This window comes from Amblyraja radiata, chromosome 29, assembly GCF_010909765.2.
Source record: "Amblyraja radiata isolate CabotCenter1 chromosome 29, sAmbRad1.1.pri, whole genome shotgun sequence".
In the NCBI taxonomy this organism is placed as follows: domain Eukaryota; kingdom Metazoa; phylum Chordata; class Chondrichthyes; order Rajiformes; family Rajidae; genus Amblyraja; species Amblyraja radiata.
Genome location: NC_045984.1, coordinates 26,224,587 through 26,246,028, shown reverse-complemented (window position 1 = coordinate 26,246,028; position 21,442 = coordinate 26,224,587). Strand labels below are relative to the sequence as shown.

Genomic DNA, 21,442 nt, shown 5'->3' with positions numbered 1-21,442 from the left:
TTGGATAGTTATATGGACGGGAAAGGAATGGAGGGTTATGGTCTGGGCGCAGGTATATGGGACTAGGGGAGAATACGTGTTCGGCACGGACTAGAAGGGTCGAGATGGCCTGTTTCCGTGCTGTAATTGTTATATGGTTATAAGCAAGGGTACTGTTTGATTCACCTCTACCCATTGTGGACATTGGACTTTGTCTCTAGAACTGGTGCGCTACAATGCTCAGAACTATATCCTGCACTCAGAATCATACAGGTGAATACATGCCCCACCTACTGTAGTCCCACCTGCCTCTGTTTGGACCATATCCCTCTAAACCTATCCTACCCATGTACATGTCTAAATGTTTCTTAAACAGACCAGAGGGCACAGCCCCAAAATAAAAGGACGCACCTTTAGCAAATAGATGTGGAGGAACATCTTAAGCCAGAGGGTGGTGAATCCGTGGAATTTATTGCCATGGTCAGCTGTGGCCTTTGGGCAATTTAAAAGCCTGGATTAGCAGGTACTAGACTAGCAATGGCGTTAAAGGTTATAGGGAGAAGATAGGAGCATGGGGTTAAGATAGATCAGCCATGATCGAATGGCAGAGTAGACTCAATGGGCTAAATGGCCTAATTCCACACCTATAATTTATGAACTTATGAAGGATACTTTCTAGAGTGCATCTGTACAGGTTGTTGGAGTAGACAGTAACATGCCAAACCTCTAAACTTCTATCAAAGCAGAGCTGCTGGTATGCCTTCTTCATTATTGTATCTATGTGCTGTGCTGAGAGAATGAGTGTATTACCTGTTGAAGTGATGTTGAGCAAGAATGATATCTGGGACAACAAATAATCAAAAGCAAAATACTGCTGTTGGTAGAAATCCAAAGTGAAACAGATAATGCTATTGAAGCCATCAATTTGAAATGTTGACCCAACCTCCGGCTGCACAGATGCTGCATGACCTGTTGAGAATTTGTTTACAACGGAACTATCTTGCCTCTCCTCAGGTGCCTTCGACATAAGCCAGTCTTTAGTTTAGTTTCGAGATACAGAGTGGAAACTGGCCCCTCAGCCCACCGAGTCCACGCCGACCAGCGATCCCCGCACACCAACGTTATCTTGCACACTAGGGACACTGTGAGAACAATTTCTCAAAAGAACTGAGAAGAATATTTCAAATCTAAATAATTCCAACCCTTATTAGTTTAGCCTGCATCAAGATTGCCTTTGGGTCTTTAACCTTTGCTCACCAAACATCAGGTTCACAAGAACTAGAAAGTAGTTGGCTGCATTGATATAGTTATGGGGAATTGAATTATTCTTCTCCCAAGCTCTGCCTGAGCTTAATATCAGTTTCCAATTCAGTCAGAATTGACTTTTTCGTGTTTTTTTTTTTGTTTTTTTTAAATATTTTTATTAGAAGCAAACATGTTATGGTAAAATATAGTTACATATTATAAGCTCTTTCGCTTTTACCCAGAGCTTAAACCAAGTTCTGTTTTTCTACATGCAATGCAGCCTTGTGTGTCGATTCAAATTCAAATAGAAATTTCATTTCCATCTTATCTAAAACAATCCACTTTCAGATTCAAATTGACCACTTAACAATCAATTAAGAGACAGCCATTGTGATAGGCATTAATGCGGTATCCTTTATTTGTAAATTACGGATAAAACTAGTAGAAAAATAATCTAACAGGATGCAAGTGATCACGACTTGGCTAATGTTGCATCCGACACATAAAACAACTGGGCCTGTGAACAACTGGAGGTAAAGCAAGATGTTGTCATTTACTTCTTAAGTTTACATTATGTTCCAGGCAGGTTTGATAAATCATCATTCTCCAACAATATGAGACAGGTTTTGGTGCTCAACATACGACTTTAGTTGGGAAGGGAAAAGGCCATTGTTTTTACTGGAGCCCACAGTCCCTTCAAAGGCAGCCTTCTGTCTAGACTCCCACGTTTAGCTGGTTGAGTTGCTGGTTCCTCTGAATCACGGGCCTGACGTCCTCCTGCAAAAGCAAAGATGATTCGCGGTGAGCACAACAACCAAAGCAGACTGCAAAAAAGGTCAAGAAGATAGACACAAGAAGCTGGAGTAACTCGGTGGGTCGGACAGCATCTCTGGAGAAAAAGGAATATGTGATGTTTCGGGTTGAGACCCTTCTTCAGAAAGGTCAAATTTGGTTTGATGGTGAATTACGTGTAGAAGGATCTCCAACTGACCATCCTACCAACAACTAGAGAACAGTCCTACCTCACGGAGATCCTCGGACTATCTTTGATCGGACTTTACTGGCTTTATCTTGCACTAAATGTCATTCACGTTATTCCCTTATCGTGCATCTATCTGTACACTGTGGACAGCTCGATTGTAAACATGTATTGTCTTTCCGCTGACTGGTTAGCACGCAACAAAATCTTTTTATTGTACCTTCACTGTATACGTGACAATAAACTAAACTCCACTCAAGATCTTTAAGTTGCTAATTCATTAATTAAGGTTCAGTAGATTAGAGAAAAACAATTTGCATTTCTATTTTACCTGTCAACATAGTAAGATGTTTGAAGGTGTTTTACAGCAGAAGCAACATTTGAGAGATGTCAAGTCAGATTGAGGTATTGATGTAAAAATAGTCACAAAGGGAGGAGGTATTTACAAGGGAATTCCAGAGAATAAGAACACAGGAGAATGCAGATGTTGGGATCTCAAGCAAAGGACAAAGTTCTGGAGGAACTCAATGGGCCAGGAGGGAAGTGAAGGGAAGTGGACCTCTGGCTTGTCTGACGAATACCTCCAGCATGTTTTTCATTTTTGCTGCAGAGTCAAGGGCATTGGCAACTAAAGGCACAGCTGTCTGCAGTGCAGATATCAAATTCCAGGATGCACCGAAAGCCAGAGAGAGCAGATCCATCAGTCTTGGATGCCCACCAACGCCTTACCAGTTCTGCCAATTTCTGCAAAAGCGGGATGAGATTGCGGAGCTCCTGGTCGCTGTGACTCTCGAGCCAGCTTTTGACTAGAATCCCATTTGCAGTCTTGGAGGAGAAAACAAAGGCATGTCAAAAAGCACATCGGCTGATTAGCAAAGCTTGCAGACATTTATTTCAAGAGAAGAATCACTTTAGTATAGTGCGTTTAATCAGCTGTCAGGACTATCACAGTTTCTGCTTCAGTGTTATGCACTAGAGCTTACAGCTTTAAGGCAAGAGGGGACGTTTAAAGGAGATGTGTTGGGCAAGTTTTTTTTTTAACACCTAGGGTGGAGAATGCCTGGAATGCACTGCTGAAGGTGGGTGAAGCAGACACGTTAGTGGCATTTATAACACTTTAGGATTGGCAAATGCAGGGAGTAGAGGGATATGCATCATGTGCAGGTAGATAAATGATGGTTTTTGCATCATGTTCAATAGGTGCAGGAGTAGGCCATTCGGCCCTTCGAGTCAGCACCGCCATTCACTGTGATCATGGCTGATCATCCACAATCAGTTCCCCGTTCCTGCCTTCTCCCCATATCCCTCGACTCCACTATCTTTAAGAGCTCCATCTAACTCTCTCTTGAAAGCATCCAGAGAATTGGCCTCCACTGCCTACTGATGCAGAGAATTCCACAGATTCACAACTCTCTGGGTGAAAATGTTTTCTATCTTATTCCATATATATATTTGATAGAATAACAATGTTAAAATCCCCATCACACCTGACCAACGAAAGCTTCAGCAGAACTGTCCACAAACACAGTCTTTGCCAGATCCCTGCCGAGGACCATCAGCTCCTTGACGTAGCTGCCCATGACACTGGTGCAGTGTTTCCGGTGTAGACGATGCCTGGAACAGATTCAGTGTCATCGATTAGTGACTTGGATCAAATTCGACTCAAAATGAAAAATGAAAGGGAGGTTTGTTTGTTTTTGGGGGGGGGGGGGGGGGGAGAGATGAAGGGTGAGGGGTGGTGTCGTGGGGAAGAGGGATACATCTTTTGTTCCAAAGCACATCACAGCCCACATGTACCACACCCCGGCAGCAGTCCAGACTCGCCAACACTCGTCTCCTGCTTGTCCTCCAAATGCAGCACATTGGCACAGCAGTAGAGTTGCTGCCTAACAGCACCAGAGACCTGGGTTCGATCCCGACTACGGGTGCTGTCTGTATGGAGTTTGTATGTTCTCCCCGTGACCTGCTTGGGCTTTCTCCGGGTGCTCCAGTTTCCCCCCACACTCCAAAGATGTACAGGTTTTTAGGCTAATTGGCTTGGTAAAGTTGTAAATTGCCCCTAGTGTGTAGGATAGTGGTAGTGTGCGGGGATCGTTGGTCGGCACGGACTCGGTGGGCCGAAGGGCCTGTGTCCGCGCTGTATCTCTAAATTAGCAGGAAAAATAAAGCTGTCAACCTGTCCAATCACTGTGGATCACTGAGGGAATGGCCACATAATCCATTCCATACTACCGGGTGAGAGGGTACAATTGAACAGCACATCAGGGAGGACTCCCTACCGCACATTTAAGGACATATATGAAAGCAGGCAATGACCATTAACTGGAGCCAAGCAATTCACCACACACATTCCAAATACAATATCACCTCAAATACATGAGCAATCCTGACCACCACTCGAGGCCAATGTTGTTCACTCAGGCAAGCAATGGGCGGCACGGTGGCGCAGCGGTAGAGTTATTGACTGATAGCGCTCACAGCGCAGGAGACCCGGGTTCGATCCCGACTACGGCTGCTGTCTGTATAGAGTTTCTACATTCTCCCCGTAACTGTGTGGGTTTTCTCCGAGATGTTCGGTTTCCTCCCACACTCCAAAGGCATACAGGTTTGTAAGTTAATTGGCATGGTACACGTGTAAATTGTCCCTAGTGTGTGTAGGATAGTGTTAATGTGCGGGGATTGCTGGTCGGTGCGGACTCAGTGGGCCGAAGGGCCTGTTTCCGCGCTGCATCTCTAAACAAAAACAAATAAACTTTAGTGAAGGCTTCCCACACAAGTACAAACAACTTGCCTGATAATCCGCCTTTGTGGGTCCAGTATATCCAACACTTTGTCAGAGTAATCTTTGGTAGCAGAGGTGAAGAGGATAATCTAAGTGAAAGAGCAGAGCACGGATCAACCCAAACTCCACCAAAAATCACCAGCCGTTTAATCGTGCATTCACCATTTTGCGTACAAAACAATCTAAATGGACGATCTAAGATCAGTGACGTGAACTGGGAGAGTTCTCAATCTGTTTGGACCCCAAAAGGCCAGATGGATAAGAGTCTGGTATTCCAGTTAAGGGTCAGGCTCAGAACTATGAAATTAATAACAACCCCCTTGCCGATGATTAAGAAAAACTCTCCCGAGAGGAAGTTGCGTCAAGGGACCATGCCCTGGCTGGCAAACCAGCCCAGTGGATGGGATATTCTGAGGTAGCATCCATTTCAGGCACAGCCAGCCATTCATTCCATTTCTTCCCCATCCCACGGTCCAAGTTTAAATTCAAGTTCACCTACAGATTAAAAGCAGTCAGACTTTTGCGAGTGCAAGCCAGGAAAAAATGTTTTGTTTGCTACAGCTGATATGAGATCATCACTTAGCAACAAATTGGGTCTTTGCCAAACACCCATTAAGTAGCACAATTTTAAGTTTCCAAAAAAAAAAAATGACACAGCTATTCAGGACTATTTGAGTGTTAAATTGAGGCCTATAAGGCTTTTTAATTTACTAAAGTGACCACAAAAAAAAACACCCATTGTGTTATTTCATACAAACAATTCACTTCATTAAAAGATTTTATCAAAAGCATCTAGAGGAACACTGTTTCATATCTTTTATATAACACAGGAGGCCTTTCATCCCATCGAATCAATGCTAGTTTTCAGAGCAATCACACCCCCCCCCCCCGCTCATTAATTTAGACATTTTCTCTCTCATTTGCCACTTAACTCCCACCCGTCTACACCAGAGATAACCAAATGCCAAATTAACCCATCAAGCCTGAAAGTGCGTACCACAAGATTCAAGAACAGCTTCTTCCCCTCTGTTATCAGGCGTCTGAATGGTCCTTCCATAAGCTGGGGAACTGTCTGATTCACCTCTACACCATTGGGGACATTGTCTATGGAACTGATGCACTACAATGCTGAAAACTATATTCTACACTCTACTCCAGCATTTTGTGTCTACCACCATGTCTGGTGGCGGCGCGACTCGTTGCAGCGGCTCCTACAGCCTGTCTGTCTTTTTTTATTTTTTGTCTAGTTAAATGTAGTGTTTGGTGTTTTTTAAATACTGGTTTTTAAATGTGTATATGTGGGGGGGGGGGGAGGGGGAAACCGTTTAAAATCTCTTCCCTGTCTGGGAGACCCGACCTTTTCCCTGTCGGGTCTCCGTTGTCGTTGGGGCCTAGCACCGTGGAGCGGCCTCCAACCTGAACAACCCGGGGGCTCGGGAGACTGCGCTGCGGACTACTCACCATCGTGGGGCTGGCCGGCCTCTGAACGTGGGGAGCGGTGGTGACTCGCTGCTGCGACTCGACTCCTGGGGCTCGGAGGCTCCAGCAACGCAGCCGCAGGTCCGGTGGACTGGGACATCGGGAGCTCGCGGGTCCGGGGGGAGAGAGAGACCGCTTCCCGGAGCTCCCGCAACGCGACTTCTCCAGCCCGTGTCGCGGGGTTTGGAACGACCCGGAGCGGGGAAGTACATCACCCGGCACGGCTTCGTGGCCGTGGGACATTACAGCGCCCGCCGGGGGCTCCAACTTCGAGACTTCTAGACCGGGAGCGGGGCCGTAAATCGCCCGGCACGGCCTAAAATGGCCGTGGGACTTATCATCGCCCGCCTGGGGCTTGGACATCGGGAGAGACATGGAGAGCAGGGGAGAGAAAAGACTTTTGCCTTCCATCACAGTGGGTTCACTGTGATGGATGTTTGTGTGAACTTAATTGTGTGTATGTCTGTAGGACATTGTTTTTGTTTGTATGGCTGTGGAAACAAAATTTCGTTTGAGTCTCACTGGGGCTCAAATGACAAATAAATTTGTATTGTACCTTGGGTGTAAACCAGCATCTGCAGTTCCTTCCTTCCACCATTACCCTCTGCTTCCTTCCATGAAGCCAATTTTCTACGCAGCCAGCCAGCGCTCCTTGAATCCCAAGGGCCATGAATTCATTTTGGTGATTAATTGATGTGGGGGGTTATAGAGGGAGGTGGTGGCGTGGAGTTTTGGATAAGACAGTTCTGTGGACAGGGTTACTTCAAGTGCAGCAATCTTGAACATGTACAGAAAATGCCAAACATTTGCTGTGGGAATTTGCTCTTCGCATTCAGTCAGCATTTACATCAATTTTTGGCAGAGTTTGAATGGAGGGTGAAGATTACATTGAGTAACAGCTGGAGTTTGGCATGTGCAAGGAGGAACTGCAGATGCTGGTTTAAACCGAAGATAGACACAAAAAGCTGGAGTAACTCAGCGGGACAGGCACGCACCCTTTCCTTCTCTCCCGAGATGCTGCCTGTCCCGCTGAATTACTCCAGCTGTGTGTGTCTATCTGGAACAGCTCACATCATTGTCCCTCTCATTCCACGTCAGGCAGCAGAACCACAGAAGGTGCTTGCTTCCTGGCTCAAGAACGTAGAAGCAATTTAATACGAAGCTCAAAATAGTTTCAATGCACCAACTCGTTGCGGTTACCAGGCTGATACTTCTCTGTATAACCCAAGGACATTTTACATGAACGATTTAAAGTGAGAAATGTACTCATCAATAGCGCCTTCGCCCAGTGACCCGTCAGTCTCGGAAACGAAACATGCAAAGTTAAAGATTTCCCCTAGAGCACAAGCGCTTGCCTTTAGAATTGCAAATTAAGAGGTCAGATTCAAAAAATCAAATCAAAAACAGAACAATTAATAACAGTGAAAATACACAAGGAGTTGGGAGTAACTCAGCCGGTCAGGCAGCATCTCAGGAGAACATGGATAGGTGGCGTTTCAGCTCTGGACCCTTCTTCAGACTGACTGTGGTTGGGGGCAGAATGAGGTGGGGGGGGGGGAGGGGTAAGAAAGCTAGAAGAGAGGAGGGGTAGAACAAAGCCTGGTACGTGAGAGGTGGATACAGGCAAGGGAGAGGCTTTACCTCGTAGAACTGCGAGATGGTTTCGAGGAATTCCCTGCAGTAAGGCCTCAGTCTCACGTAGACCTGAAAACAGGAAGAAACATCCTCGTAAAAAATCTCTTCAAACAATCGTTTTAAAACCTTCCCCCCTTTCCCACATATCCCCCCCAATTTAGAGAGAGTTCCCCGTCCTAAACAGGCCCATCCTCCAATGCCAAAGTGAGGACACACACACACACACACACACAGGTATAGAGAGAGACAGATACATACACACAGAGACACACACACACACACACACACACACGGAGACACACACAGATACAGAGAGAGAGAGAGACACACGCACGCACGCACGCGCACACGCACACACACACACACGAGCAACACCACCTCATATTCCACTTGGTAGCTTACAACTTAACGGCATGAACATTGAATTCTCCAATTTTCAGGTAACTAATTCAAACAACCCTCCCCGACCCCCAGTCCTCCCCGACCCCCACCTGGATTGACACTCATTTCTCCGCTTCCCTCTCCCACCTATATTCCTTCCCCTGGATTCACAATTCACACCTCTCATATCCATATCTAACACTTTTTGTCTTTTCACCTCTGGCCTCCATCCAACCATCTATCTATCAAAACCCACCCTCACCCTCACCTGTATCCACCTATCACTTGCCAGGTTTTGTCCTGCCCCTTCCTCTCCTCCAACCCCCCCTTCCACCCCAAATACCCCACGAGAACCAGCCTGAAGAACCCCAACCGAAAACGTCACCATGTTCTCCAGAGATGCTGCCTGACCCACTGAGTTACTCCAGGAGCTTGCATCTTTATTTTGTTTTTTGTTTTATTAAAAAGCAATTTTAAAATCTCCATTGTGATTTTCCAATCCTCCCATGGGCCTCCCCTTCTGCCGTCACCAGCCCTACAAATCTTCAAGGCCGCTAACACCTCCAATTCTGCCCCCATTTTCCAATGGCAAATGTGGTACCTCCATGAAGCCTCCATCCGCCCCAGCTCTTATAGTCTCCCCCTAACGCCTTGCTCCCCCCTGCAAGATGTTCCTTAAAACCCAAAATAAAACACAGAAAAAAGTGCTGGACAAACACAGGAGGTGAGACAGCGCGTGCGGAGAAGTTAACGTTTCAGCTTGATCTTCATTAGGACTAGGCAAGTACTGAAACCAGCACTTTCAGTGGCAGAGCAGGGGGAGGTGTGGGGAGAATAAGGGAACCTCTGTGACAAGATGGACACCAAGGGGAGGCTGCATGGTGCTGGTGAATGGTAGTCCGCAGGGTTTAACCTCATTACTTCAGCCGATCTGTCTGGATAATACATAGAACGAGACGCACCAGGACCGAGAACAGAAGGGGAGACAACAAAGTCCCAACTCCAGACACAAAATACTGTGGCTGCTGGACTGTTCTTTTCTATGTTCCACAACATGCGTTCCTCCAGCACTCGAGTTCACAATGTTAATTGCTTTAGAGATGGATCCGAGCTTCAGCAGGAGGAGATGCCAACTAGGAGGAGCTTGGAACATAGAGGACTACAGCACAACAGGCCCTTTGACTCACAATATCTGTGCCAAATATGACCGACTCTTTAGACTTGAGATACAGCGCGGAAACATGCCCTTTGGCTCACCGAGTCTGCCCCAACCAGTAATCACCCCTTATACTAACACTGCTCCACACACTCGGACCAATTTACAATTTTACCAAAGCCAATTAACCTTCAAACCTGTAGGTCTTTGGAGTCTTGGGAGGAAACCGGAGCACCTGGACAAAACCCATGCAGTCACTGGGAGAACGTACAAACCCCATACAGACCCATCACCCACAGTCAGGGTCGAACCTGGGTCTCAGGCACTGTAAGGCAGCAACTCTACCGCTGCGCCACTATGCTGCCTTGATCTTATTTGCTTGTGCATAATCCATAACCATCCCCTGCACATCCATTTGCCTATCCAACACGTAAACGTCACTAGCGGTTCTACCTCATCACCTCCGGCAGCACATTGCAGGTACTCGCCACCCTGCGTAACAAAGCTTGGCCCCGTCCATCTCCTTTGCCCCCCTCACATTAAAGCTGTATCCCCCGGTATTTGATATTTCCATCTTGGGCTGAGCAAAACTCTTGGGGTGATCGGCCCCTCTTTTACCGAGGTTGGACTTCTAGATAAAAGCTGCCGAGTGTCACGAATCTCCCTGCCCCCATCCCCGCCCCTTCCCATTCCACACTCGCGTCTTTAGTGAATGCATGGACTTCAGACGGAGCCTGGCCGCAGGTGTCCAGTTGATTGTGCGTGGACCCTGGGGACATCCCACCCGGGCAGTTTCTGGATAATGAACTCCACTATTCCATCCAACATCTGACAATAGTCCATTATCAGGGTTCACAAGAAGGCATTAAATAAACCCCATTGTTCCGCAGTTCTGGAGGAGGGCTGAACAAGTGTACTACAGACTGGCTCTCAGTGAAATCAGTGACAGCTAGCGAATATATTCCAGCAAAAGAAATGTGCAACATTCTGCCATACAACGGGCTTAGTCAATCTGCACAGCATTAAAATTGTGTGCATGCAATATTCATGTGGCACAACCGCATGTCAAAGAGGTGCGTGGGCAGCAGTCTGAGCAAGAGGGTTGGTCACTAACTCTGGGTATTTGGAGAAAGGGTAGTCTGCAGGCTTTACTGGTATGGAGCGGGACAAATAGTTTAGTTTAGTTTTAGAGATACAGCGTGGAAACAAGCACTTCGGCCCACTGAGTCCGCACTGATCAGGGATCACCCCATACACTAGTTCTGCCCTGTACACTTAACCTGCAACATCTGCACCTCTTTGGAATTTGGGAGGAAAACGGAGCACCCGGAGAAAACCCACACGGTCACATGGAGAACGTGCAAACTCCGTACAGACAGCACCGCAGTCAAGTCTCTGGCGCTGTGAGGCAGCAACTCTACCGCTGCGGCCACCGTGCAGCCCCAGAGTTGCATGTGCGACAGTAGGAGTACACTTATCTGTGGGGAGGGACATTATAGATTCGGGCATCCGCCAAATCAGCAGGAACACAGGCTGCATTGTTTTGGGCAAGAATGTTACCATTTTTGGTAACGTCATCAGAAGTCTCCTCTGCAACCTTTTCACTCCAATTACATCTTTCCCACGCGAGCAGTTACTGACACTGTGGCCCCGAAGAGTATTCATAAGATCATAAATGATAGGAGCAGAATTGGGCCATTCAACCCATCAAGTCTACTCTGCCATTTAAATCATTGCCGATCCATTTCTCCATCCTAACCCCATTCTCCTGCCTTCTCCCACTGACCCCCAACACCCGTATTGCCAGGTCAACAGCTGAAGGGCCATAAATACAAGAGAGGGAATTCAGGAGAAACCTATATATCCGGGATAATGATGATGAGAATGTTACTAGCCCAGAGTTGCTAATGCAAGTGGCACCTGCAGGGTGGTGCTTACTCAACAAGAGTGGGGAAAGCAATGGACTTGTCAGTTGAGAGCAGTGGGAAGATGAAGTGAGTTGGGAGTTGGTTTGAGCGCCCCACATACAACACAAGGCACAGAACACTTAGTCCAAGCTCCAAGAGGGACAAACCTGATAGTTTTTATCCTGAAAGTGGACAGAAAATACAAAGTCTGGATTCTCCATGGGAGCCAGCTGGCAATGGACAAGAGTTTCGTCCTATAATAAAAAAAGAGATATTATACAGCAAATGCACTTGGGCTCCAACTAAACTGGAAATTATTCCCCACCAGCGATGTCCTCCATCTTCGAGTCCTGGAAGAGATAACCTGCTATAGTCTCCAGGACTCAAGGCCCTGAGCAACAGGGAGAGTGTGGACAGGCCATGACCTTGTTCCTTGGAGACCAGGAAGCCCAGGGTGATCTTACAGAGGGAGATAGCTTTCTTTCTCCTACACCCTCGTAATCAGTCTGAAGCAGGGTCTCGACTCAAAACTTCACCTGACCATATTCTCCAGAGATTCTGCCTGACCCGCTGAGTTACTCCAGCACCGAGTCTTCCCCCCTCCCCCCCCCCCCCCCCCCCAATGAAATGCACAAGTTTAAGGGGGTGCTGCATGAGGAGAAATGCAACAAAACACGACGGGTGACCTGTGACCACTCATCCCGGCTCTCGGCTCACACCGCAAACCTGATTCTGTTCTGTCCTGCGTGGAAACAGGCCCTTCATCCCACTGAGTCTACACCGACCGGCGATCCCCTTTACGCTAGCTCTATCCTACACTCTTGGTACAATTTACAGAGGCCAATTAACCTACAAACCTGCACATCGTTGGGATGTGGGAGAAATCCAGAGCATCTGGAGAAATCCCACGCAGTCAGAGAGGTCGTACAAACTCCGTACAATACATCACTTGTAGTCAGGATCTAACTTGGGACTCTGGTGCTGTAAGGCAGCAACTCTACCCCAGTGCCACTGTGCCCACCCAAGTTTGCTTGGATGGGACTTGAACCCAAACTGTGTGGTCAGGGATGAGAGGATGCCAGACAAGGGGATCCCAGGACAAATGCGGTCTAGAACCTCAACACGAAATATTGACATTGCAGCACTAATCAAGCCAGCTGCACTGGGCAGCACGGTGGCGCAGCAGTAGAGTTGCTGCCTTTCAGCACCAGAGACCCGGGTTCAATCCCGACTACGGGTGCCGTCTGTAGGGACTTGGTACGTTCTCCCTGTGACCGAGTGGGTTTTCTCTAAGATAGTCGATTTCCTCCCATACTCCATAGATGTATATGTCTGTAGGTTAATTGACTTGGAATGAATGGAAAATTGGCCCTAGTGCGTGTAGGATAGTGTTAGTGTACTAGTTGGTATGGGTCCGGTGGGCTTGTTTCCACGCTGCATCTCTAAACTAAACTAAAAAGCCCAAAGGGGGCAGGTCTTCGCCCTGTTCATTCAGCCAATCCATTTGTCAATTCCAGATTAATCTCAACTCAGCAGAACAGTTACATCTTTCCCAGTGAAATTTTGCTTAAAAAAAACGACTTACTCTGCAGAATGAATTTGGGCGTTTTACTTTACTTATTGAAGAGCAACAGGAAACTTACCAGCCCCAGAACGAGCGAGTAATCAGGGACGCTGCGGGTTTTAAGCGGAAGAATGGATTTTTGAAGTGAATCTTCTGTCGAGCTTTGAAATTCCTTGAAGAATTTATACCTGAGAAATAATAATAATATCTGAAATTTCAGTTTTAAATTCCAGTACAGTTGATTGATTGAACCTTACGCTGGTATTACTGACTTTATTGTCCAAGTAATACCAGAATAAAGCCTCGTTAGCCCAGACATTTAACTTAGAGACATATAAGTAAGTATATTGGCCAAGTATTCACATCAAGGAATTTGCCTTGGTGCTCCGCCCACAAGTAACAACATGACACACAGCGACAGTTACGAATGACTCAGAAACCACTAAACATTAATAATAATAAAACATTAATGATAAAACACCATTGATCAAGCATGTGAACCAACAAAATACCAGATCAAAGGGAGGCTACAGATTTTTGGCTGTTGAGTAGAGCAACTACTCGTGGATAACTTACTAGGGTGAATTCCAAGCTCTTCCAGGTGAAGAGAGGTCATGAATAGAACACTTCTCCCCTCAGTGTGCACGCAAGTTCAGATCACTTGTACGTGGAGCCTCAGTTCAAGTGACCATTATAGATTTGAGGGCAGAGCTCTCAGTGGCCTGATCAGCATTCCTCCCACAATCAACTCTACCAGTTGGGGATATTGGAACACAAAAGTCTTGAACTACTATCTACCTCATTGGTGACCCTCTGACTATCCTTGATCAGACTTTGCTGGCTTTACCTGGCACCAAACATTATTCCCTTATCATGATTAATATGCATCCTGGTACCTTTGTCTACAAAACAAATGCATTGATGAGGGCACTGGGGGACTCAGTTTTTTCCTTAAACCCAACCTAAGCTAATTACCAAGAGGCATAAAATCATCATGTTAAGAATTAAATATTTTTGAAATATACACTAAAAAAATTTACCAAACCGAGTTTTTAAATGATAGAAGATATTCGAAATCTCATCCAAGTTGTTGTCAAAAGTAATCTCAGAAGGTCATAAGTCATAGGAGTAGAATCAGGTCATTCAGCCCATCAAGTCTACTCCGCCATTCAAATCATCATTGGTCTATCTCTCCCTCCTAACCCCATTCTCCTGCCATCCCCCACTGACCCTCGACTCCCGTATTATCAGGTAAAGAGCTGAAGGGCCATAAATACAAGAGGGGGAATCCATCTATCTCTGCCCATTTCCTGCGGTTGTTCCTTGCTGTTAATCTCGAGGGTGGATCATTGTCCTTTTCAGCTGCCCAAGATGTTTAAGAGCTTGACTGCTTAATTTAATTAATACTGTGCATTTTAGGGCCCAACCTAAAATGTCCAAACTAAACAAGTTTCTTTGCAGATCCGAAGGTCACCAATAGGGAAACTCCGTCCAGTACTTACTGATTAAAGGTTTCTTTCTTGGCACAAAGCGAGGTCGCATCCATTGAGACATTGATGGAGAAAATCCACTCCAGGGGCACAGAGCCTCGGTCCAAATTTCTATTGGTATCCATGTCTGTTGGAGCAGAGAAAACTGTTCAAACTGTTGATAGAAGCTAGAAGATCTGTATACCATCTCAGTGTAATACTGCTACACACTGAGATGTTTTATCTAAGAGCTTATGTATAGTGATACCTGTACTGAACTGTATACAAAAATGAATTTCACTGAACCTCGGCACACGTGACAAATAAAGTACCATACAATACCAAGACAAAGCTGCAAATTGTTCTTTTAAGTAGGTAGACACAAATAGTTGGAGTAACTCAGAGGGACAGGCAGAATCTCTGGGGAGAAGGAATGGGTGATGTTTCCGGTCAAGACCCTTCTTCAGACTAGTATGGGGAAAGGGAAACAAGATATAGACGATGATGTAGAGAGATAAAGAGATGGAGTGGCAACACACCAAGGGCACAAGAGTCAAAGTAGTCAGAAAATGGATGGAAAACTTTTAAAAATCTCTTTCCTCAATGGAGATGCAACTTTTTCCGTATCGTATCTCTGTCCGCACTGCGGCCTAACAACGTGGAGCTGGCATTCCCTTTGCTGGGGATCGACTCCGGGAGCTCCAACCGCGGGAGACTACAGACTTAACATCACGGAACTCGCAGTTTATGTTAATTTTTATGTAGTTGTGTGTCTTGCTGCTTTTTTGGCATGACTGTATGCCAAATCAAATTCCTTGCATGTTCTTACATACTTGGCTAATAAATTCTTTCTATCTTGTATTCATTTTCTCCAGAGATGCTGCCTGACCCGCTGAGTTACTCCAGCATTTTGTGTCTATCTAAAGACTGCTGCAATTGATACCCCTCAACCAAATAGTTGACAGACCCAACTCTCCTTTTAGCTTCTATGATTAAATGGGATCAGGCATTTCTAAGTTAGTGACAATTACTATTCCATAAAAAACTAGAGATTTAGTGAAGGAGGCTCCAGAGCTGAAACTTCACCAATCCATTGTGTTTAAGAAGGAACTGCAGATGCTGGAAAATCGAAGGTACACAAAAAAGCTGGAGAAACTCAGCTGGTGCAGCAGCATCTATGGAGCGAAGGAAAAAGGCAACGTTTTGTCCCGAAACCCAAAGGGTTTCGGCCCGAAACGTTGCCTTTTTCCTTCGCTCCATAGATGCTGCTGCACCCGCTGAGTTTCTCCAGCTTTTTTGTATACCTTCACCAATCCATGTTCTCCAGAGATGCTACCTGACCCACTGAGTTATTCCAGCACTTTATGGGTTTTTTTTGTAAACCAGCACCAGGGTGGTGATCTGTGGAATTCATTGCCACATACGTTGCGGAAACAAAGTATTTTGGTATTTTCTAAAGCGGAGGCTGATAGATTCTCGATTAGTAAGGGTGTCAAAGGTTGCGTGGAGGAGGCAGGAGAATGGGGTTGAGAGGGAAAGATAGATCAGCCATGATTGAATTACGATAGTTTAGTTTAGAGATACAGAGCAGAAACAGGCCCTTCGGCCCATCGAGTCTGCACCGACCGGAGATGCCCGCACATCAACACTATCCTACACACACTCGGGACATTGTTACATTTTACACCAAGCCAATTAACCCACAAATCTGTGTGTCTTTAGGGTGTGGGAGGAAACCGAAGATCTCGGAGAAAACCCACACAGGTCACGAGGAAAACGTGCACAAACTCCGTACAGACAGCACCCGTAGTCAGGATCGAACCTAGGTCTCTAGAGCTGCAAGGCAGTAGCCTTACCCGGACACCACCGTGACGAATGGCCCAACTCTGCTCCTATGACTTCCGAATTTATGAGCATCTGCAGTTCCTCGTGATTCCAAACAAGAGATTAATCAACAATCCCATTTCTATTGTATGATCCAGCTGCCAGGACTGCCAGGCATTGAATCAGATCATCCCAAGCCCTTCCTCCTTCAGAAATTCCCTTTGACTTCTGGTTTAGTGAAAATGCATAAATATTTGAAACTAATTAAGATGTGGGACTGCAGAAAGAGAAGAGGGCAGTAAGAATAAACTGACCCAGTACAGCCTCTGTGGACATTTACTGAATTAACTTGTTGGTGGCAGAAACATAGAAAAATAGGTGCAGGAGTAGGCAATTCGGCCCTTCGAGCCAGCACGGCCATTCAATATGATCATGGCTGATCATCTGTTTAAGAAGGAACTGCAGATGCTGGAAAATCGAAAGTAGACAAAAGTGCTGGAGAAACTCAGCGGGTGCAGCAGCATCTATGGAGCGAAGGAAATAGGCAACGTGAAACGTTGCCTATTTCCTTCGCTCCATAGATGTTGCTGCACCCACTGAGTTTCTCCAGCACTTTTGTCTACCATGGCTGATCATAATAATAATAATAATAATAATATATTTTATTGTCATTGCACATAAGTGCAACGAGATTTGGTATGCAGCTTCCATCCGATGTCATAACTTAAATAACTAATACAATTTAAATTTAGATATTTATGATTTAGATTTAGATCATCTAAAGTCAGTACCCCATTCCTGCTTCCCCCCCCCCCCCCCCCACCCAATATCCCTTGATTCCTTTAGCCCCAAGAGCTGAATCGAAGGCTCTCTTGAACAGGCAGTAATATCCACGTTTGCCTAATGAATCATACTCAAGATACAAGGCATTTGTACAAATTCCACCTTCTAGTTTCGCATTGAACTTACCAGGAGTTGCTGAAGGGAAGATTGGAAGCGCGGACAATGTTTGCTTGGCATTGTGGTTATTCCTGGTTACCGGCCTGTGATGTTCCTCATGAAACCTCACCCGTGTGTGGGATTTTGTTGCACAGGAAGTGGAGTCAAACCCTTGAAATAAAAAAAAATATTTTTTAGATCAATGTAATATCGCAAGGTGACACTGGGTTAAAAGTCCATCTAGACTACAATCATCGACATAACTGGTTAAGTCTTTGCAAAATTTGAATTAGTCAGACAGGACTTCTATCTACGCGAGTTCCGCTGTTTATTCCTGCTTCAGCAGTTGCTTCAATCACTCCTTTCCCTCAGAATTATCTCTAATGATATCCCCACTGCTGGCTTGAGACTAATTACCTGGCTTATCCCTGTTGTTGAGTAAAAGGGCATCACATCGCCTAATCTACTGTCATTCATGGTCACTGCCCCTCCAATCTCTTCCCTTGGCTCCTACAGCATGTTTGGATACATCTCATCAAGCCCAAAAGGTCAGAGAGTCATCGAGTCAGGCCCTTCGGCCCAACATGCCTCATCTCAACTAGCCCGATCTGCCTGCATAGGACCCATATCCCTCTAAACCTGTCATATCCAGGAACTATCTAAATGCTTCTTAAACGTTGCAAATGGTACCTCATAAGGTCATATGTGATAAGAGCAGCATTTGGTCATTCAGCCCATCAAGTCTATTCCATCATTCAATCATGGCTGATCTATCTCTCCCTCCTAATCCCATCCTCCTGCTTTCTCCCCATAACCCCCGACACCCGTACCAATCAAGAATTTATCTACCTCTGCTTTAAAAATATAAATTGACAGCCTCCACAGCCTTCTGTGGCAAAGAATTCCACAGATTCACCACCCTGTCTCAACCCGACTCTACTATCTCCTCCAGCAGCTTGTTCCATACATCAACACCCTTTGTGTAAAACGTCACCCTCAGTTTCCTGTTAAATCTTTCCCTCCTCACCTTATACCCATGTCCTCTAGTTCTTGATTCCCCTACTCTGGGGAAAAGACTGTGCGTTTACCCAATCTATTGTTCTCATGATTTTGCACACCTCTATAAGATCACTCCTCATCCTCCTGCACTCCAAGGAATAAAGTCCTAGCCTGCTCAGCCTCTCCCTATAGCAGGCTGAGTCTATTCCTGCTCTTATTTCCCCTGTTGTTATAATATGAGGGAGTTAGGAGACCATCAATTAATCAATGTGAACAGTGCTCGGATGTCAACCTCGATTCAGATTGGTTCTATACTGGACGTGATATGTACATGATCATATAATGACAATTGACAAGTATTTACAAATGAAGTTACAACGCTACAAAATGGACTACCATTACCGAGTTACCCCTACCTCTTTTAAACTCCACCTCCTGCCAGCGTTTTCTTGGTAATCGTTTGGTTCCGGGTGTGGTCGAGAAGGAATCAGGTACATTATCAAACGTCACAACTCGCCTGGCCTGGTGCAGAGAGGACAGAACTGGAATTAAATGAACTAAACAGTGGAGGTATTTTCACTCTCCCTCACCTTCCACCCCTCGCTTGTCAAGAAATCCGTGGTTGTAAAAGGAATTAAGATAGACAGCAGGATCATTCTGAAATGAAGTTTAGTTTATTATTGTCACGTGTACTGAGGGACAGTGAGAAGCCTTTTTGTTGTGTAAAAATTATTATTATTATATTCAGGAGGCAAGTGCTATACTATGCAAGTACTTATAATGCTTTACAGTGCAAATCGTAGCTGTGTTTGAAGTGGCAAAATCAATTTCAATTTCTGAAATGATTAATTACATTTTAATATTAGACTCTCTGTCCTGGGTCTCCTCCATGGCCAGAGCGAGCAACACCGGAAATTGGAGGAACAGCACCTCATGGGAGTCTGCATCCTGGGGGCATGAACATTGAATTCTCCCAATTTTGTTAGTCCTTGCTGTCTCCTCCACTTCCTCAGCCCTCCTGTTGTCTCCTCCCATCCCCCAGCCTTCAGGCTCCTCCTCCTCCTTTTTCCATTCTTCTCCCCGCCCTATCAGTCTGAAGAAGGGTTTCGGCCTGAAACGTTGCCTATTTCCTTCGCTCCATAGATGCTGCTGTACCCTCTGAGTTTCTCCAGCTTTTTTGTGTACCTTTAATATTAGACATACCTTTCTCACCCTTGATGAAGCTCTGGGTGTGGTTTTTCCTGCTGAACGTGCAGTCTTGGAAGGCTCACCACAGTCTCCTCCTGGTGGCGTTTCCAGGAGCCCATCTCGAACCTTAGTGCAGCGTGGAGTGCGGGGAATGAAGGGATTTGCTGACGTGGCTTTGCCCGACCTCAGGTTCATCGTGCAAGTAACGGCTGGCTAGATACAAGAGGAATGGACATGGAGGAAACACCTGGTTGATGGCTAACAAACACTTGGAATTGCAGAGTTCTAATGAATTAAAGATGAATCCACCGTAAAGACACAGCACTTTCTAAAATATAAACCACCACATTCTCTTAAAGTTGCTAAATATAATCCAAAGAAGATCATTTAATCTATCGAAACAATTTTAGGTCTATTCTCCTGAATTTTTATCCTTAAATTCAAACATGAAAACACAAGGATATCAACATGCCTAATCATCTAACAGGGCAACACAGAAACATTAATAGGCTCTTTAGTTCCTTGAGCACATTCAATCAGAACATATTAGTGTGCTAGGAGCTTTCCCCCCCCCCCCATGTTCATTGAAATTAATACTTAGTTTAAAAATAATCTACTAATAGACCAACACATTTTCAATTGACGTATCCCACCCTCTGCTGCACCTCTTCCTGGGTTTTAGTTTAGTTTATTGTCACATGTACCGAGGTACAGTGAAATGTTCATGTTGCATGTTAACTAGTCCTATGGCGTGTCCTAATCTAGTCTTGCCAGTTTGTTGGGGATAGTTTGGATTTTCATCCACCTTTGAATGGGGAACATTGTTTGATGATAAAGTCCTTTAACATTTAGGAAATATGAATCAGGTTTAACAGCACATAGCTATACCTTCTCTTTGTAAAAGACACCCCACTACATACTCCATTATCCTTCCAACATAGCCAGGTGATTTGGTATGCAAAGTATAGGCCAGTTCCCTTTGAAAGGCAATGCAACTTCCCCAGTATTATCCACACGCTGTGTGGAAAATGTACAATCCTCACATCGGCCACCTCAGAACTCATTAAAAAGCAGAACAGGCATCATCCCCATCCCAAGAAACAGGCCAAAAGAATATTAAACTTGTAATATCTTCAAGTAAATGTGCAGCATCATTCATCTGGATGAGAGGCTATGAAGACAAGATTGAATAAATAATGAAATGGAGCTAATTTCAAGTCACATTTCTATCTTTGTATTACCTACCCAATGCCTGGACAACAAGATGTAACACAGGCCTCACTTCTAGCTTCACTGAGTTCAACCCTAGATCAGTAAAAACACACACACACTGTCTTCTCTCATTCAACTTCCAGATCATATGCTTAATGACTTCCTCTCTCCACCTGACCTGCTCAACACTTTTGCTTATGGGTGGTTTTTAACCCTTTCCTACTTCACATGTTTTTTTATCTAACAAATTTACGTGCAAATGAACATTCTCCTGGCTGTATGCAGGGAAATGAGAAAAATGTATCACTTTAGATATTCAATTTATTTCTTGTGTTTGTGAAGTTACTTACAATCTAATACCCTCTGAGTTTGTGTATCAGTGTAATCGGGTGCTTAAAAGGTTAACAAAAATGCCCTCGTGATTATCCTCAGCTGAGATTGCCTTGAAGTTAATAACCAATTAATCGTGTTCAACAGCATCTTGTTGGAAGGAGAATTTCTCTACCCAGCACAAGTTACTGTCAAACCATGCTGGGAAAAGGAGAGAAGAGAAACAAAAAGTTTTGGATGGACAGTGACCCAGAGAGCATTACAAATCAGCATAGCACAATTAAATGTGGTTCCAACGGTTCCATTATCTTCAATTCCACCTTGGATACTTCCAGATGCAACAGTAGACTTTACAATATTAGAACAGAAAAACA

The 21,442-nt window shown here is 45.2% G+C and overlaps 1 protein-coding gene across 2 annotated transcripts; it reads right to left on the bottom strand.

Annotated features, from left to right (window-relative positions):
• Positions 1–1,618: 1,618 nt before the first annotated feature.
• LOC116989510 (CTD small phosphatase-like protein 2-A) lies at positions 1,619–21,226 on the bottom strand. 2 transcript variants are annotated; one of them, XM_033046976.1, is made up of 11 exons: positions 19,542–21,226; positions 18,755–18,860; positions 17,370–17,510; positions 14,610–14,724; positions 13,187–13,295; positions 11,711–11,797; positions 8,106–8,168; positions 4,995–5,074; positions 3,691–3,817; positions 2,933–3,028; positions 1,619–2,001 (listed from the first exon to the last, which is right to left on the bottom strand). In XM_033046976.1, the coding sequence occupies exons 1-11, from the start codon at positions 19,719–19,721 to the stop codon at positions 1,939–1,941; spliced, it is 1,167 nt and encodes a 388-aa protein (XP_032902867.1). In that variant the 5' UTR covers positions 19,722–21,226; the 3' UTR covers positions 1,619–1,938. The 2 variants fall into 2 exon arrangements, with proteins under 2 accessions (XP_032902867.1, XP_032902866.1); XM_033046975.1 differs by lacking the exon at positions 1,619–2,001 and having other exon boundaries at positions 2,396–3,028.
• Between the last annotated feature and the right edge of the window lie 216 nt (positions 21,227–21,442).

Coding starts and splice junctions, on each gene's coding strand:
- LOC116989510 (XM_033046975.1), bottom strand. CDS start 19,721: ATGAACCTGAGGTCGGGCAAAGCCACGTCAGCAAATCCCTTCATTCCC. Junction 14,725..17,369: donor CTTCCCTTCAGCAACTCCTG/GTAAGTTCAATG, acceptor CTGCTCCAACAG/ACATGGATACCAATAGAAAT. Junction 8,169..11,710: donor TTCAGGATAAAAACTATCAG/GTTTGTCCCTCT, acceptor TCCTGTTTTCAG/GTCTACGTGAGACTGAGGCC.